The 20,672-nt window shown below is 42.3% G+C and overlaps 1 protein-coding gene across 9 annotated transcripts in view; it reads left to right on the top strand.

Moving 5' to 3' along the window:
• The window catches only part of nrxn2b (neurexin 2b), a 721,062-nt gene that overhangs the window by 689,083 nt on the left and 11,307 nt on the right, over positions 1–20,672 (top strand). For all 9 annotated transcript variants that reach the window (XM_056368788.1, XM_056368786.1, XM_056368783.1 and 6 more), the window contains 2 exons: positions 8,691–9,016; positions 18,519–18,597. In XM_056368788.1, the coding sequence (XP_056224763.1) occupies positions 8,691–9,016; positions 18,519–18,597 (405 nt within the window). The remainder of the gene's footprint in view (positions 1–8,690; positions 9,017–18,518; positions 18,598–20,672) is intronic.

The following is a 20,672-nucleotide window of genomic DNA, read 5'->3' as shown; positions in this document are numbered from 1 at the left end:
CTGCTCCTCGTGATTGCGGCTTCATTTCAGAGATTCCCTCACATCATGCCGCACTCAACACAGAGCAAAGTCTGTCTTTCAGTGCCCCTATGATGAGCTTTGTATCCTGCTGAGCTACTATCTTGTTTTCAAATTTGATCTCTATGCACTATTATGGCCATATTTGAGGGAAGCAGGGGGAAACAGTTTGAATGTTAACGTGCTTGCTCATGAGTAGAAAAGTGGCTGCGAGGAAGCAGCTCTGTGGCTGGAAAAGAAGCCACACTTTTCTGTAATTTCATGGTCCCCTACCATGAAATGGCCTGAAAACAAGCGCAGTCACAGCTGGAGTGAATAAAAAGAGAGAAGATTGTCCCCAGCTACTCGTCATATCTCTCTCTGTGTCTGTCCCGCGACAGTATCACTTGTTTGAGATCTACATACAGATATAGGATCACAGATTAAGTATGTACAATGCACTGTCACCAGCCATGCAGATTTTACAGCCACATTCTTAGCACCCTCTGTTGCCTTCAAGGACCTCCAGACTCCACACTGCTGCAGAAACCTTTCAGTCGAACTTCATGCCACATTTGGCCCCTCATCTCCATTGTCAGACACAATTAATTCATAGTGTTCTACCCAAACCAGCCCAACTTCTTAGGAGCAAAAAAGCTAAACGCTCTTAATTACCAAAGAGAGCCTTGTGCCGAGGAGATAACTTGGGAACACTTCATAATCGACTTTGTCAGCATCCCCCCCACCCCACCCCCATTGTGCTCCAGTCTTCTTCGACTTTCTCCCTTCTCATTCTTTTTCTTCAGAAGAGAAAATGGAAATAGGGGGAGTTCCTGTTTGTTGAGCCGAATGAAGGATTTGTGAACACAAACCCATAAAGACTCTGTATGCAAACAGTCCAGCTTTCTGTTCTGCACATCACAAAGCAGTGTATTGACAGAGGTGAATTCTGGGCCATCCCTCCCACCCTGCAACTCAGCTAAGAGAAAACATTTCAGATAGAAGCCTCTTGCAACCATATGGCATCCCTCCTCTCTGTGAGATAACAGGAGTAGAAGGAGGATGAGAGAGGCATAATGATGACGGCGCAGGGAGGAAGATACTGCTCTCTGCAGCTGAAGTCCTTTTCACATTCCCTCCACCGGGGATAGGTACACTTAGATCATCTTCTCACCTCCCCAACTCCCCCTCCTGCCCTCCTCCAACAACCACCTCCTCCAGGTTAGCTGCTGGCAGCCAGGGGAGGGAGTATGACCAGCGAGAGCATGGTATCAAGCTCCTGTCCCCTCTCCTCCTCTCCACCCACATTCTGGGGGTTGTAGCAGACATACAACCATTATTTCACAGCCTCCAACAAGCAATCTGTGCATTAGCAAACCGAGCGTGGCCCAGGCCCAGCCCACTCCATGGCTTGGCTTGGCTTAGCTCAGCTAGTAATTACCGACCACAGCTCATCTGAGACAAGCCATTTCTCTGTCTGCTCAGAAAAAAAAGTCAAGGAGGATGGTGCACCGATGCAAAGCCGCAACTGGGGAACTTGCTATTACTCCTGTTAGTGCAACAGCTCTCAAGGCAGTTCACTTTTGGTCAAAGAAGTAATATAAAGAGGATCCTGCGCTCTATTTGAAACTGACATCAGACAAGAGTGATGCAACCTGTACCCAACTGATAAAAGCTTTTAAATCCATGGTTGGGTCTGTCATTTGAAAAATCCTCAGGCACGAAGGAAGTGATGCCTTTTTACATTTCCTACAACAGACAGAATACATACAGAGGTGTTAGTATGAGCGGTTATGGTCGCCCTGACTGAACAGACAGAGAAAAGAGGGCCACCTACAGAAACTCAAACTTTCTCCAAATGAATAAAACCAGGTCAAACCTAGTATTGTCTGGACCACCTGTGGCCAAATCCTGATTTGGTAACTGCGATGTCGGCCGACAAAATCACATAACTTAACATAAACACATAAATGAAAGACAAAGACTGAGCTGGGATTTCAGCTCCTGCTCTCTCTGCTCGGCGTGTCTTATGTTTAGTTATTCCTCTGACTCCTTAGTACTAATGATACATGTGAAAGTAGTTGATTTTCCATAATTGAGGTGAGGCTTAGTGTATTGGAAGTTCTCCTCCTCTTCCCCGCAGTTCCCAAGCAGCCGGAAAACCAGAGTAGATCAGTAGACTGCCCATAACAAGAGGTGTAGTCCTAAGCCCCTGGTTGGCATCAACACACGGTCCAGACCTGAACCAGGTTTATACCAAGTCTCTTTGAAACAAAGTCTCTAAATCTAGTGACAGATCACTAAGTTGGCAACTCTGCAGCTGTAAACACCCCCCTAAAAGAACCTGTTTGATCCAGAAGTTCCAACCAATTGATGAGGCACTCGGCTGACCAATAGTGGAAATATGATCAGTCAGTCAGTCAGTCAGTCAGGGACATTCCAGAGTGTAGCACTGGCCCCGCTGTTGCGGTCCTGCCAAACCATACAGAAACAAAACTGGAACACCTTTTACAACTTGGATTATATCTCCTTAGTTTCTTAGTTTTTGCCATTTCACTCTGATGTATTCTTGACTCACCAAAGTAATTACTAAGATCTTGGAGAATGGCGACATCACATACTCAGACAGGTTGTAAACAATTCAAAAGTCTAGCCAGATTATGTAAACCACTTTATTTGCAGGTAAAAGCATAAGGAAGCCTGAATTGCAGGTAGTAATTTCGTGTTGCAGTGAAGATCCACTGGAAGTGAACAAATCGGCTAAATTGCCTCCACCACAGTGTTTTGAGAAGCAGTTCACTCGCATTTTGACAAAGATAATCAAGGCAAACTCCACATTCCTTCCTGATAATCTTCACCTTTACACAATAAAAAAAACCATGTGCACATTCAACCACAGTTTACAAAGGACTATTTGGGATCATTCACCCAAATACTGCTTGTTTGGAACCCCTGGGGGCTGTCTCCTCCCAGACATCTTTTTAGTGACTTTGTGAGTACAACGTTATCATTACTGTCCGAAGATGGAATTATCCTTTCCAACCATCCCTTACAGAGTATCCCATTTTATTCAGTAACGTAATGAATATAATTTACAGTATATTCTGTATTTTTGACTTACAGCAAGTCTATTTTCACACCAGTACTTTTAACAGCACGTCTAGCTGAGCGTGTTATTGTAGTGTTCTTCCCACCCCTGTGTAAATGTATACCCACTTCCTCTGCATTAGCATCTTCTCTGGTCAGACAACAGCGATGCAGTGAGACATATACAGCAGGAAGCTGTGGCCTCAGCTTCAGACAGGTACATATCATAACACCCTGTCATTACGAAAAGGTTAACCATGTGATTGGCCCACGCCACTTGAAAAGGAGGGTGGGAAGCCAGAGGCAATTCATCACGGGTTCGATATCACCTACGTGCGTCTTTCTGCTTTCTTTTACTATTCATCTCACTACCTCACTTCTCTCCCTCCCACTTTTTTCTTACCATCTTACTTGTGTGTATGACTGTATGTCTGACTCTTCTGTCTTTAATTGCATTATTCCTCTTGGTCTTTTTATCAAGCCTGGCATCCACTCCCTGTGTGTGTCCCTCCATCCATGCACTCTTTATATATCTCATTATAAATGTAAAAATAGCCACCACCATCCCCACCCCCCGTCCAGCTGCACAAGATGCTGCGACGTGCAGGCCACATGCTGCATGTGGCCTGCAAGGAAATCGAAGTCAGAGCACTTCTCACTCCTCTATGACGCCTGCTAGGCTATCAGCCACTAAGCCCACGGGGGGATCCAACCAAATGCGGGTGTGATTGCGGATGATAATGCCTATAGAAATAGTCATGCCCGCCTCCTTTTACCCAGATGCCCAATTTAAGCAGCAAGGGGCCATACAGCTCCTAACCACGATACGATTTTTCCAGCCTATAGGACAACAGCAAAGATTTACCACACTGCAGCACCTCTGAAGCACAAGGAAACCTTTGAAATGGGCAGAAAAAGACACACAATCCTCACCAATCTCTGTTTAGCCTTTGGATTAACATGACTATAAGTAATATATGATTGACTGCTTAGTCCTTCTCAGGCTGCTCCTCCAGTCTTTATGTCACTTCACTCTCAGTTTCTAGTGTGTTTCTATGCATATCCCTTCATTACCCTGAGCTATTTTTACTCTGCTTTGTTGTGACAATTTGAGGGGCACTGTGTACGTCAATGTGCTTTCCATTTCCCCCTATGGATTTAATGAGAACATGATATATGGATTTAAATGTAATAGGGACTGACAGAGTTAGGAAGGGAAGCGAAAGAAGAAATTAACTAAACTCTCACAGATTTCTCCCTGAGGATGGATAGATGGATGGATGGATAGATAGATGGATTGCCACAGAGACATTCGTGTTTTTCCTCAGGATGAACTGTAACAACTTTGATTATCCTCTAACTTTTCATTTAGGTCAACACTGTAATTTTAGTTTATTACCAATTCCCATTAGCTTCAGTTACACTTTGCGTTTGGTGCTAATTAGAAAATGTTATGAACATAATAAACGTTATACCCCCTAAACATCACTACTGTGCCTGAGTGCAGCTTTACAAAGCTGCTGCCATGGCTGTAGACTATTTAGCCCTACTCAGACCTGATATTAACATGCGTCTCGAGTGACACCTTGTGATCGGACCTCAATGACATCAGTCGTGTAGGTGGCCCTTCATTATGACCTTTTGCGTTCGCACTGCTAAAAGAATGTGGCCACATGTGGCCCAGACCACCTCCGAATGTGGTCTGGGTGATCAGATCCCACTTGTGATTGGATCATCTGATATGGATGTTAAAGGTCCCTTATTTTACAGTTTTCCTGTGTTTTATTTGAAATGTTGATCCATAAAAAGATATATTCGTGTTTTTAAGAATCAAAAACCATCTGATCTCTCAGGTTTCTCTCTGGAGCTCTAGTAACGACAGGTGTTTTCTGAGTGAGCCAATAAAAATATAGCTAATTTCAAGTAAACACTTGAGAAAGAAAAGTTACAGTAGTCCTGGCGGGTCGTTGTAAGGCTCATTTTCTGAATACAGGCTGTGTGAACTTCTCTGTGCACTGAGCGCCTTGATACTTTCACAGTATTGATATAGAACGTAGACCTGCTTTATATTCAAACAAGAAAGAAAGAAAGAAATCAAGACAAGAAAATCTTGCTTTATACAACATTGGACCTTTAATACCTGGTCTGAATAGGGCCTTAGTCTGGTTTGAATATGCATAACAACTGCTCTTACAATTGGTGCCAGTCTTCTATTATTCTAGCTCATCTATTTTATACAAGAAGAAACATTTATTTAAATCATGTTTTAGTCTTAGAATTAAAATTAAATTATATATTAAATTCAAATTAAACAGCCCTAATAGCTTGACAGACAGACCGACAGACAAATGGATGGATAAAAAGGTAGAAGGACAGATCGAGCTTGAGTCAGTTGTGTCTGCAGCAGCTCATTGCAGAAGCCCGACCATTCCAGTTGCTGCACTGCAGTTAATTAAGGCTTTGTGTACGGCTGTGAATGTCTATTATAATGAGTGGCTGGCTGCCTGCCACCCCCCCACCCACCCATCCCGACCCCTCATCCCCCTGCCAGGCCCCTCCCTTATATACAGGCCTCTGCCCATTAAGTGTCTATCACCTTAAGAGCCCTGGGGAGAAAGGCAAGGCAGCAGCCACCCGATCGCACCAAATTGGTTCAATAGACCCTCATCAATGTGCAAACCCAGTGCACGGGGCTGTCGACTACGCACACACACAGCTGTCCAAACACACATAAACACACAAAGGGAAAGGCGTATGTAAATAAATGTTGGGCAAATACACACTCCTTGAAAAGGCCAGCTATCACACATATAAAGGTCATTTCACTGACATATTTCATAAATTATTATACACGCACACACACACCCTCTCCTCTGCAGCAGCGCCACATCCAGCTCTGTCATATTAAGTGCTGTGATTGCGTGTCATGCAGAGCACCCCACACCCCTCTCCCTCTCCACCCCCACCCCATTCATGCCCGCCACCAATATTGGCTCTAAAACCACATGTCACTTTTGATTTGACCCAGCAGACCCTGAAACAATAACTAAATCAGGGCCTGTTAGAGTCTCATCCTGACCAGACAGCTACAAAAACAAACACTGATTTCCCCTCATCTAGTCTAGAGGGCACCTTTCTTCTTTGTTGCACTGTCTCTCTGTCAGATGGAGGGCTCATCTTTCTGCACTTTGTTTTTTCTACAGAGGACATTGTCACCTGCTATAATAGTAACCCCCCCCCCATACACACACACACACACACACACACACACACACACACACACACACACACACACACCAATACTCTTAACTAAACTGTCTTGTCTGAACAGATCATCCTCTGACTCTTGCTGCTCGCACACTGGGGTGTGTGAGTGAAGCGTTTTGTAGAGAAACTCAAGGGGGTCAGATAGCATTCAGGAATTGATGAACATGTGTTTCCTCAACTTCTCCTCCCTTTCATGACCCCTTTAAGTGGAGAGCTGGGGGGCCAACTGGGGCTGCTTGAAATGGGAGACCCTCTGGGCTGATGTGTTGGTGTGTATGTACTGTATGTGTCCTCTTGTTAATGGATGCAGGGGGACCATGAGGTGGGATGATACTGTTTTTCATATTGTTTTGTGGTTTTTGTATTCGTGATTTTTCTCTCTGTCTCTACACAAGTACAAGTTCAGTTATTCTCCTGTATTTTCCCTGCTGATGTCCACAATTTGACAGTCTGTCTTTCCCATTCCCTCTGTTCATCGCAGTATCACTCCCATACCAAACATGCTAAGTGTTGAGATAATAGAGTGAGACTCAGCTATTATGTCAACAGTGCATATGCCAGACATTAAATCTCATCATTATAAAGTCAGGGGATGGGAGCTAGGTCCCTCGTGGGCCCCTGACGGGCCTAATGATCTGATAATGGGATAACATGTGTAATGACCCATCTCAGTGGAATAGATTTATCACTCCAGCACTTCTGCAGAATACTTACAGAAAACCTACAGTAAAACATGTGGTCTCACGCCCACACACCACACCAACACACATGGCCATGTGCATTAATCGACATTTCTCTGATAGACCCACCCACACGGGTGTTACCCATACATCAGAACGGGTGCATCCATATAGACGGAGAGTAAATCATAATTACGGTGATGAAGCACCCTCTCAGTTCGCTTTATTGAAAACAAATGGAGCTCGGGCCTGTCCCCGGTGCCTCCACGCTGACGAGGAGACAGGCTGTCCTCACTGGCTCGCAGTCCCACAGAGAAAACAACAGCAACATTCAAAAGACATTAAGAGGATTCATTTGTCATCATTACACACAATTAAAGTCACAGAAGTAAGTTTCAGCAAATAGCATGTGCACGAGTTGCATATGTGCACTGAGGAGTAGTCTCCCATACCCCCGTAATGAGTACTGAATCTAAATACATGCAACCACACATGCGGAGACACACACTCCCATCAGAGCAGAGGGGTCTCTCATTTCAGAGGTCTGTAGCCTGCCGTCAGTAGAGTCTGTATTTCACTCTTGCATGCACACATTAGTGTAGTATTCCTTTCACAAACAAACAAACTCCCTCTTTCCTTACAGCGATTGATTAATCCATAAAAAAAGCTCTTTGCCTTCTCTTCCCTGCCCTCTAAGTAATTACCTCATCAGGTCTGTCTTTAACCCACATCCTTCCAACAGTATCCCGCAGTAACACCCCCTCCCTCTACTCTCATCTCCACATGACTCATAATAGGGGGCAAAGTGTGCATCAGTCCGAGTGGTGGGATGGTGGGATGTCCCTGAGGAGAGCCAGGATGCAAATATGGGGTAGCAAAAAGAAAAAAAGTATGAATTAAACCTCAAGTGACCTCAGCTGAAGAAAATCCATGGAGAAAAACTACACCTGTCAGACCGCCCCCCCCAATCCACCCCTTCACCACAAGTCCTGGTAACACATTAGTATTGGACCCTGGATAAATGGTCGACCCTCTCCTCCCTTTATCCATCCATCCATCCAGATGAATGGTAATGACCACAGTGAGGGACAACCCCTGCTGAATTAAACATTTCCTCCCAATGAGGATCTTATTTTCCTCCTTTGGATGGCAAAACGGGGGCGAAATTTCTCTCCGCTGGCAGAGGTACTTTATCATTGTGCAGCACAGGTGCATTGGAGGTCAATGACACAGACCCAGCATTGTTCTAATGCATTCCATCTCAGAGCAAATGAGATGCATTTCGCTGTGAACTCTCAGTCTCAGGGTCAGGCCACAACTGCCCCCACAATCTATTTGACTGTCAGATTCAGGCTGTCTTTCTGGGAGAGTGGCACGTGCCCAGCTCCATAATGGCTGCAGCTGCAGCAAGCCAGGATCCAATCTCCCTAAAGTGTTACTCAGGAAATCCCATGTGATCAAAACAGTCCCTCTATCTCCTCAATTTCTCACTATGCCTGTGTATTACTTTGTGTTATATGTGCAAGCTCACCAGAGACCATGACTGATTTATATTCTTTGCCTTTTCCCTCTTTTTCTTCCCCTCTTTTCTGTCTCTCTTACCTCCACTTCCTCTCTCTCTTTCATCTCTCCATCGTTCTCCTCATCTACACATACCAGGTCGCCAGCTGACCATCTTCAACAGCCAGGCATTCATCAAAATCGGTGGCGGTGGAGAGACGGGGCGTCACTTCCAGGGCCAGATCTCAGGTCTGTACTACAACGGCCTGCAGGTTCTCAAACTGGCAGCTGAGGGTGACCCCAATGTCCAGACCCAGGGTAACCTGCGGCTGGTGGGTGACGTGCCCTCGGTGCTCACCACTGACACCACCTCCACCACCCCGCTGGCTGACATGTCCACCACAATCATGGAGACAACCACCACCATGGCCACAACCACCACCCGCAAACAGCGCTCGCCCACCATGAGGGACAGTGTGACACAGGTGAGTGTGTGATCCTGGCTTGTTTACGTGACTCATACTGAGAAGCTTAAAAAAAACGAGCCGTAGCTAAAAGAAAGCTGCTGTTTGAGTCACTGAGATATTTTGGTGCAGTGCGTTGTGATGAAACATTGCCAGTTACTTTTAATTGGCTCTGTAAAGTTCATCCAAAATCTCAAAGTGCTGAGAACAATATTTGAAAGATTAAACAGCATGGCCAAGTAACCAGATGACCCTCTTGGACAAGCAGACGTGCATTTCAAAAGGAATCATACGTCAGCTGCAAGGTCGAACACTCAGCACAGTGTTGTGTGTTAGCCTCCTCTTGTCAGCCCTCAGCCACGTTCAGATGTTCAAACAGCCCACAGCCTGAGAGCGAGTCACAGAGCAGCATTGTGCGGTTAGTCCTATTAGACCAATCAACACGGCAATTTTGATTTCTTCTAATAAGATGTAGCTGTCTAAACCCCAGACGTGGGAAAGACTCTGGAAATTACAGCACATCTAGACAGATCAACAAAGGCTGGAGGAGGGAAGGAACATAATCAAGAGGAAATCCTGAGGCTGCAACAGCGCAACAACTTATAGTGCCATAAACTGAGATTTGTGATTCTCCCACATTCACACACATGGCTGTGATTTATGGTCCGATGATTATCCACATATGCATATAAATGTAGCCATTGCTACATAGCCATCATGATAAGCAACAATTACCTAACAGTAGGGATGTGGAGGAGGGAAAAGGTGGGGCATTCAGGCCCTTTACTCTCATAAAAAGACTTAACAACAGGCTGCATGTGTTCCAGGGAGGACCATGCCGCTCCAGTAAACATCCAATCAGTATAAGCTGTGTGTGGTTCAAAAAGACCTTGTTGCATAGCATTATGTTTTCAGGTTGTCTGTCCATCCTATTCTCGTGAACACGTTATCTCAGTAACACCTTGAGGGAATCTCTTCGAATTTGGCACAAACATTTACCAGGACTCAAGGATGAACTGACTAGATTGTGATGGTCAAAGGTCAAGGTCAAAGGTCAAGGTCACATCGACCTCACAAAACACAGTTTTGGCTTTGTGAGTGCAATATCACAGGGACTCCTCGAGGGAATCCTTCAAATTTGGCACAAATGTCCATTTGGACTCAATTTGACTCATTTAACTCAAATGTGGAAAGGGATAAAATGAAGAAATTAAGTGATGACATTTCATATACAAAAGGTCGAAGATCAACTTCACTGTGACATCATAATGTTCTGTAAAAACACTTCTGGACATTATTCAATGCTGTAACTCAGAAAGATTGTAATATTCTAGTTTGTTCTAGTTAAAGTGTGATCCAGGTCATCACTGGAAGTTTCTTCTCCATCTATGTTGGATGTATATTATGTCAGCTATTTCTACATTATTTCAATCACTTTGTACTACAACTACTTGAAAGCTCTCGTCTTTAAAAGCTGCTCATTTCATACTTTAAACTTCAGCCGTCCCTCAAACTTTGATGATGTTGCAGCAAACACAAAGGCAAGGTGCCAATTACCAGCGTGTTTCTCTTATTCAGTGCTGTTCATTAGTCCTATTCATGTCCACAGAAGCTTATCTGAGATCAGTCAGCAAGCCGCTCGCGTTCGTCCGTCCCTGACAACCATGATCAGCAGATTCTGAATATATTTAAACCAGCTCATTCTTTGTCCTTTTATCATGATCTCAAACTGTAGCAGATTCGAATAAACACAGCAGTGCCAATTAGCGTGAAGTGAAGGTGAAGCTGTTGATGGCACGAGTGGGCAATTCACGCCACTTTGTATCGCAAACTCTGACTTCAAAGAAAATTGGAAAGCTAGTTTTGCATCGACTCCTTTTTGTTATTTTCTTCCTTGCTCTCGTACATTTATAAAAAGTCGCTTAACAAAGCCTTTATAGCCTCATCAAAGCAGTGCTCTGATGCCAGCTGAAAGAAAATGTGAAGGTGGTCGTGTTTGGAAACGTTCCTCCAAGCATTTGCTTTCAGTCATGTTTGAAGCCGCCATGTAATTACAAGCAAGTAAGAATTTTTGGGCTCAAAGGTCAGTCAAAGCACCTTTACAGGCAACGCTGTCTTGTATGAGCCTTCGTTGGCAAGACACACTTAGATGAATCGTCCGTGGTTTAGTGTTTCTGCCTCTTCTCTCTATACATTAGATCAATAGAACCCGACTCCAACATGTCACATGTAGCCATCCACTCAGTTCAATATCGTATCTCTGGCCTCCAGACTTCTTGGCAGAAACGTTCTTCCGTGTTCAGCATATAATGAGCTTTTACAGCAGCGGTCTGTGATGTGAAATTGGCAGCCCCGTTTGATAAATTATCTGGAACTATTTTAGGATAGCAAAGGACTCTGAGTGTTGTCTGCTTCTCTGTTGTTACAAGTCTTAATGTGTACTGCACTTGCTGACAGATGTTTATGTTAGGTCATAAAAAAGCAGAGTCCCTTCTTTGGAGTGCTTTTTATTGCTGAGAATCTATTTTTCGGCTTGTGTACGTACATTTTAACAACTTCTTCTTTATTATTATTATTATGTACCTGGCTGAACAGAGTGTATCATCACAATAGCCTAAAATAGCATTAGGATATGTGCTTGAGAATGAATAGACATTACCAGTGATTCACTCATCCACATACTTGACTGAAGAGAGATTATTTTGCTGTGTGTACAAACACATAAAATCGTTATTGGGGTGTGTAGTTGGTTACATAGTCCTGAGTATTTTTTCATTTTGGAATTTGTTCTCACTCGCAAAGAGGTGTTGAGAGTCTGGGAAGCTCATCTGCATGAATAAAACAGTGAAGGGAGGGAAAAGACAGTTATTTTAAAATAGTTAGAGGAGACACAGTTGTAGTGTGGTAAAATTAGGCAAAAAATCCCGGAAGTTTGAGGATTATATTGATTTTGAACAGCTGAGAGGCTCCAGACATTGCATGAAATCTTTTATATTTGCTCTTCTAAACACTCGGAGTCTGGTCTGTCTGTCCTGGGAAAAAGCCTGTGGTGCACAGGAAGTAGGTTTGTTTGTTTTTATATTTATGGCAGAAAAAGCAGTTTGGAATAAATAGAAGAAAATTGGGTATTTAGCATGAATGAGCGGTGGTGTGTATCTTAGCTGAGCACACAAGAAAAATCAAGTCACATACTGAGACCCAGAAGTCATACAACTCCAACTCAATCAAAATCACAGATGAGGACTGCAGGTAGCTCAGAGTTGGGTAGCATATAAACACGGCATTGTAATTAGTCATACATATTCTATTAAAATTACTGTTAAATTTACTAAGCACCTAAATTAGTCATGTGCTTTCACCTCTATGTGACCCTGTACTTTATAATTTTGGTTTCAGAAGTGGTTAAATTTTTACAGATTAAACGCTCAAACGCGATTACAGCATCTTTCAAATTACTTTGATGGCATTCATTATATATTTTTGTTTGTAGAAAAGTGAGACAATCCCAGACATAAGTTATCCCTTACGTCGCTGATCTGACGGCGTCTTATTCTGTATTAAGAAGAAGAAGAATAGGAAGAAGAATCACCTTATAATATAAACACATTTCCAAAGCCATTTCCTTTTCACCTCATCATGATGTTAAGAAGTAGGAGAAGCCACGACTTGTTTTTGAATTAAAAGGCCCTTTCTCATTTTTCCCATAGAAAATGTTGCGTGACTCACAGCTGGAGCACGGCTTCGATCGGCATGAAACTGGTTGAATCATCACTTCAAAAGATGAGAAATTATGCACTCTGCACTGTTAACGGCAGGTGGAAGCTAAAGATTACAGCCCTGAGAATGTCGATTTTATAATTTGCAGATTTATCCAATTTATTTTCAGAAACTGGGTTTAATTTAAACATATTCAGCAACTATGGCGCCATGTTTTGTTCCCAAATGTAACGACGGAGCGTTTTTGAATTCTTGCCTCTGACTGGCTCCTACTGCGTAACAAGGGAAGTTGTAGTATTTAGCCAAAATGATAAACAAAATGTGATTTCTGAGAAACAAAGTTGAAATAATTAAAACTGGGGATTGTAACATGAACCTATACCTATACCTTTTATTATCTGTAAGAGCTCCATGCTTCTGTGTTAAGTAACATTTTGGATATCATTTAAAGGAGGCTATTGGTAAGTTTTGCTATTGCTACATAGGGTTAGGGTTACTGTGATTTTAGCATCAAACTTCATTCCTTTACTCACCAACAGCTGTCTCCAGCAGTGGAAAGCATCGTCAGTGTTTATGCTTGTCTCTATCATGTGTTCTTCTACTGAAGTTACTATACTAACTAGCTAGCCAATAATGACTCAGTGTAGCCTCCAATCTGTCCTGAAGACGTAGCGCTGCTCAGAGGGCGTATTATAACCTCTTCTATTATAAAGACAACAATGGCCGAAGATCTTGTCAAGCGTCAACCACCACCACCTTTTCCCGGCAAGAAATCGCGCTCGGTGGCAGAGAAAACTTACAAAGACCCCTTTAAAGAAACATTCAAAATAGACAGAATGGGGACAAACGCCTCCAGAACTGGTGGTCCTTCCCACTTTCACAACTCTATTGAGTCTGAAACCATGTTCATGTTATTCAGTCATCTTCTATAATCTGCTTGTTGCGGGGTTATATTGCACTAACCAATCAGTAGAGACTGTAGTTTCCATCCCGTCAACATCATTTTCAGTTGTCATAGAAGCTGCAGTTGTGTTGCTAGAAGCAGTTAATGTTTTTCATGTTGTTCCAGGAAATTCGGCCGATTCGAGCACTTTTGTGCCGCGTCAATCTCACCCAGGCTTGTTACCATTTTTATGGCCATTTTTTGTCTGGCTCGTGCACAGAAAGACGATGTCCCCATTCTTAATCCCGCCTGCAAAGCTCTGATTGGTTCTGCAGTTTTTTCTAACAATAAAAAGGAACTGTGATCTCAACAACAGAACTATTTAAATCCCTGTAAAAACTTGGAGAGAGTGATACAGAGATCTCACCAGAGGAACCAGACTAGCTCCACATTTTACATCCTACAGTTGGTGACTTTAAAAATCCCAGACACAAGCTGTATGCTGCTGTTTAGTTGCTGATTTACACAAATGCTGATTATGTGTCTCACAACAGTCTGTGTTTAAAGAAAGTCAAACAATGTTTTTTTTTTTTATTTAGTAGGCGGTAATGGTTATGTGGTGTTTATTGTTTTGATAGACTAATCAACCTATTATTGTATTGTAATTTGACAGCTCAGTTCTTAGGCTTTATATAGATTCAAATGTTTCAGTCATGCCCGAGGGGAAAAAAATGAATTCAGTGTCTGTGTTGATTTACTTTCCATATATACAGGAAGTGTAGTTATTTGAGTTATGTATCATACACTTAGGCCAAAATGTGAATAGTAAGGCATTGAAGCATTCTGTGGATTGTTTTTGAAGGAATAATAATTTGATGTTACAGCTCAAACAAGTATTTTAATACTATAGATTACAGTTTTATAGTGGTGATCACTGAACTGCTGCAAAGTACTTTTTCAAATTAACCTCTGGACCCTGCATCAGTTACATTAGTCCCAGTCACAGTTGCATGAAGAATTGCTTTCCTTCTGATTTCTTCCTCTTTTACCCTCACACACAAAACACACACACACACACACACACACACATATATATATATACATATATACATATATATATATATATATATATATATAAACACATCTAGTCCTTTGGGTAGTTAATAATCCATCCTATTGAGCCTGTGGTGTAATTTTGTGCTAGAGCAAACATAGCAACAGCATTATAAATACAGCAGGGGCAAAGCTAACAGGAACTATGGAGGCCTAATGAATATCCCCAGCACCGACCAAGACACAGCGGAGACAGGAGATAGGCCAAGGTGGCGGAAAGTGAGCAAGCGGAAGCCCAAATTTCAATTTCTCCAAAAGCTCTGAGCTACCCGCCACGCTGCAGCTTTGATCATAGTGGAATAATGCGCTTTGATGCTTAGAATAAAAGATCTACCTTTTGATGTGCGTGTGGGCTTCTGATTTTTTTTTTTTCTTTCCTTCACCCCTTGATACTGTGGGTTTCCATGAAACAGTTGGAGTCATCACTTGTCTCAGGCTGACCCAAATTTGGTGTCAGGATGTTATAAAACTAAGATCACAAGCTGCGCCCATGCTCCTGCCTGCCTTAAGTCAAGAGCACTCCCCGGTGTTTGTGATCTCTATTTGATTTGTCTGAATGGATGCAGGACCGTTCAATGTTGTAGATTCAACTTGGAGACGGATAAAAAAAAATGTTCCGACCAGGTCTAACTGGACTTTGGAGGAACTCCTTATATCCTCCTCCAGTACACTGAGCGAGTGTGCCTCATGTGACACTCACAGTGCTGATGATGTGGATGTTCTGGATGTTCGACGGTGTGAGGTTGGGAATTGCAGTTTACACAAGTGTCACAGATGTTGCACTAAATTACAGCTGTGATAACTCCAGGAAACTCCCAACCAATTGACGTTCAGCCAGAAGGACATTTATGGCTCCGTGCCAGCGTTAGCCACTGCCGGAGGCATTATGTTTTCAGGTTGTCTTTCCGTACATCCTGTTCTTGTAAATACAATAACTCAGGAGTGCTTTGAGGGAATTTCTTCTATTTTGGTACAAATCTTCACATGGACTCAAGGATGAACTGATTGGATTTTGGTAGTCAAGAGTAAAAGGTCAAGGTTACGTCAAGGTCCATCCTACTCTTGTGAATCAGATTTATCAGGAACCCCTGGAGGTAATTTCATTAAATCTGGCACAAACATCCACTTGTACTCAAGGATGAGAGTGCTGCAGGGATGATGTAATTTTGCAGGCCGATGGGGAAGTTAGCATTACCCTGGTCCCCCTCGACAATAAGCCAATGGGATTTTTCCACTTACTTTTTTCAGCAGGATAATCTTCACAAGTAAACACCACTTCTTAGATTTTTGAAGCCTAAATACACTCACCAGAAGTAAAAAGCTAATGTTAGGCTACAAACCACGGTCGCATGACTTCAATGTCACCACAACTAAACTTCAACTTGTAGTTTGATTTAGCTCTGACCTGGGCTGAAAGGTGGACAGGTGAGCAAATCGGTTTAAATGTTCAGCGTGATGACCTTTAATTCCCCCGACAACCTCTGTACCTCATCTCAATTGTTAGCAACAGGCCTTTTTAAAGAGAAATTAAAGCTTAAGAAATCAGGACAGGGGTATTTACTGACATATTTTATCTCGTAGAATAAAATATGAAAATGTCTTGAGCTTGTGTTAACCACAAACCTCATTTCAGATATCTAATCAAAAGCCCATAGACCTTGGCAGTGGTGATTCTAGAGTCCAGTGGGGCCCTAACAAAAAATTGGCAGTGGCTCCTCCAATCAGCCTTCATCACCATTATGTAATAAATAATCTCACACGATCTGAACGAAAAAGGTTCAAAATCGAACCTTTTTCTTTCCAAATGTTCCAAGTGTTCACATTAACTAAACTAAATAACTTCAGCGTTGTCAGATTGTAAATAACCCACATTATGAGGACAGTGCTCATCAACACATGAAGCCCCTTTAAGGAGGTTTTCCTACTGAGTGGTGTTGGCAATTTAGTGATTTTCTCGCTAAATTTGGCGATTTTTAAAACCCTTTAGCTACTTTTTTCATAGAAGCAGCTGGCGACATATCAAGCGACTCACTAACCCAAGAAATCACTTCACATACAAAAATTATGGCAGAATTTAACACAAATGTCTAATAGGATAAAATGATGAAGTGACTGTGGCATCATAATGTTCTTCAAAAACACTAGTGGCGATTATTCAAAGCTGTAACTCAAGAACACAAACTGAGATCGTGATCATGTTTCCTTCAATCTGACTGGTTTAGAGAGGCATACAATCGGGAGGTAGCAATTCTAGTTCAATTTGTGGCCACAAACACACCCTGCTGTCGACATTTATTGATGTCCAAGGTGCTTGGATCAAAGAATAGCATGTTTTAAAGGATTCATTCTGTGCTGTTTTATATCGAGTTGGGAAAAGTGCGGCAGCTGATTGCACAGATGGACTAGAAATGTAGGTACACGTTTGATAGAGATGTTGCCGGGAAACTGAGGCAGGATCGTTAGGCCCATTTGACAGAGCCAGGTGATGTGAACACACACTCAAGCTCACACAATGTAATTAATAAATGATAACACCCAGGTCGTGGATTTATAACAGAGAAAGAACTCCATGTAGCAGTGTGGCGCTTGAATCAATTATGCTCATAAAAGCCCCCCGTTTTCTATCAGATGACCCCATCTTGAATAACAACCAGAGGCTGAGAGGAGAGGTGGGGGGGGGTGGGGGGATTTGGGTGTCTAGACATGCAGCTGCGTGAGTCATGCAGTAGTGAGGACAAACCTTGGCTGCTAAATTGGAACCACCTTGTCAGATTTAATTTGCTTTCATCTCGAGACCCCCACTGCTGTACTACCTGCTGTACTTTTAAACCCTGAACTAACAGGCTCCGTGTCTACTGTCTTCTTTATCATGTAGTTCAGATGTCAAACAGAACTGACTACAAGCTCTAGGTCAAGAAAGAAAGAGCCCTGATATAAATATATAAATATATATATATTTATATTACATTTATTTACCATTTTCAGAACAGCTCCATTTTCCAGCTTTTATTTAAATTTACATGATTCAATTTCTCAGTGTTTCAAAAATTATAACATTGAAAGAAAAAAAAACCTAAAACCTGAATAATATCAACATATTCCACGTCTTAATTGGAAAATGCTGAATTTGGGAGTGGACTAAATGGGGAATATCCAATTAGAATATTCTGCATCAACCTGTATCAAATTCTGAATATGCTCATATTCTGAATATTAGTAGAATATTAGTGTGCATGTAAAGCTACTGAAGGTTTGCTTGTATTGCTGCAGGAAAACTCTACGTTCATGAATTGATTAATCCCTTAATATGAAATTTACCTGATTAAAGTGGAGTACAAAAGCTTGAGACCACTTTCCCATATATACACATATATGAAAATTAAATGATGTGCAATAGAGCTTCCATTGTCTGACTTTTGTTCCCACTTAATGGAGGATGCCAACTGTTTTCTCTTTGACTGGTGGCTTATTCTACTTTGGCTTCACATCTCAGCTTACATAAATACACATGGGTGCTACTCATAAAGCACACCCACCTCCATATTTTCAGTACATTTGCTAGTACTAACAACAGAAAAATTCTTCATGTTGTAGCCAGAGAAAGATATTTCTCCGGCAGCCTTTCTAAAGCTCTCTTCTTTGCTTCCACGGGTTGCATTTGCTTGTGTGAAAGTGGGTATCAGTGGAGCCAGAGACCTTCACTGTGGCTGCCAGAGGCTCCTAATCCTCTCAGATGTTCTGTGTATCCTCTGCACAAATAAAATTTGTCCTGACTCTATCTCCTCTGCCCTCCTGTCTCTGTTCTTCCAGAATGCGGATGACCTTTTGGTTGCATCAGCTGAGTGTCCTAGCGATGACGAAGATTTGGAGGAGTGTGAGCCTGGAAATGGTGAGTCAACTCAGGGGGTTCTGTCTTCGTTGTACTTGGTATCCGAAAACAAAGTGCAGTCTAGAAACTCAAACAGACTAATGCCGTGTCCCTTACTCCACTTTTGTGTGACCCTTGGTGATCGCCCAGCCCTCTGTATGCAGCTCTGATTGGCCAGGTGTGGACCCTCCAGCCTCCTCTTTTATTGGATTTCAAAGCAGCAGGCAAGGCAGCAGCACTTTAGTCCATCATTCGCTCAGCCAAGTGGTAGTATCTGGCATTCGCCCAGCTGTTGCACCGATCTCCTGCCCCGACGTTAACAAGCCAGGACAGTTTCAACGTGGAAACGCAGCTTGTTCTGCGCAGCGCACAGCTGTAGCCTGGCGGGCCCGGTGGCTGACGTGCTGTTAGTGTGAACAGCGGGTCAAGCAATGTTCCGACACCATGACAGGAGATGGAAGTTAAAGGCCACGCGTTTTAACTCCCTGCCTCTCTGGTTTCTAGTTTTATTAAGCTGGCCATAGATGAAAACTGCCAAGAACCACAAACAGTGAAGCAGCGTGATTCAAATGACTGCTGCTGCTACAGGAAGGGCCCCAAACCAGAGAGACGCACAAGCATCCACATTTAATGACATTTTATCTTGAAAGATCCTGACTGAAAAGATTTCCCGTGTGAAATGGCTTCAGATTTAACTTTGGTGTGGGTGTTATGACAACAACAACTGCCTCAAAGAAATCTTATCATTAAAACAGTAACAGTGTCAGTACAAATGCCAGGTTCCCTTATAGCATTGTTTTGGAGGAGGGCAGCCCACGCCCAACCAACAGGCCCCCCCCCCCCCCGACCCAAAGGAGAAAAAATTTAGAAACTAAATGTATTCATGTTATTTGCTTTTATGTTTACTCATTTCAATTCAGCTCCCTGTGAGTCACTGCTGCGGTTTGCTGCCATTTACGCTCACGTTCTCTACACCCTGTTTCACCATGTGTGTGTCTTAGCCCCTCCCCACATGCATCAGAGCAGAGGAGAGACAGGTCGACTACTAGTTACCTTGAGTGCAATAAAAGCTCTCCAGCAGGTGTTATAAATCCCTCTGAAATGGACATCAACCTCAAACGTCTGAAAGTTGGAACAAAATTAGTAGAAATTGTTCTTTGGGAACATTTCAGGCATAAGCAATCTTTTAAATTAAGTCTATAAATGCTCATTTGATTTGTATGTTATAGACTGCTGTGTAGGTTGCACTGAATCAAACACAATCAATAAAATATGCTAGCAGCAAAAAATACTCTATTATCAGATTCAATCACTCACCTTATTCATTTTAACTTAAAGTCATAGTAAAACAGAAGTTAGTGTGTTCTTATCTTATATAATGTGTAATATCCCAGAGTGAATAGGAATATATTGGCTAGTTACAAGAGGGGTTTAAATCTGATCCTTAAAATTTAATTGGATCACTCAAAAGTGGGCGTGTTGTAGCACATAGAGAGCGATGTGGAGAATTACAGAGCAGAAGAAGACTATTGAGGAGGGAGAAATGAATGAATCAAACCTCAACCATCCTCTTTCGCCGATGTAAACAAACTGACATTTAAATTTTTGACATTTTTAGACCATAAACAGTGAGAGTGGAGGGTGTGCCGTGCAGCAGGGTAGGGTTAGCTAGTCACCCCAAATCATTTACAATTGGATAAATTTATGTAGCTTTATTTATTCATTTATTTCTGACATAGATTTAAGATTAATATTCATTTACTGTCATTTTGTCATGCACTTAATCTAGAATAAAATACCATTCCTCTTACACCAACAGTTTACATATAATGTAAAATTTGAAAAGAGAATGAATATGATACACACAAACATATACAGTGTTTTTATTTATTATATATTTTTATTTATATATTTAGCATGAAATAAAAGATATATGAACCATTAACACATGGGAAGAGGATTAGAACTTGGAAAGTGTGTTTTTTTTTTAATTTCATTGTCTTTAATCACACAGCTATGCAGTCTTGCTTCCAGACCCAACCTTGGTAGCAACCGCTGTGAAAGAAATAAAGTCAGCATGATTTCAAAGGATTTCA

Source organism: Seriola aureovittata, chromosome 23 (genome assembly GCF_021018895.1).
Source record: "Seriola aureovittata isolate HTS-2021-v1 ecotype China chromosome 23, ASM2101889v1, whole genome shotgun sequence".
In the NCBI taxonomy this organism is placed as follows: domain Eukaryota; kingdom Metazoa; phylum Chordata; class Actinopteri; order Carangiformes; family Carangidae; genus Seriola; species Seriola aureovittata.
The sequence above is the reverse complement of the archived record's forward strand: the minus strand, read 5'-3'. Positions and strand labels throughout refer to the sequence as shown.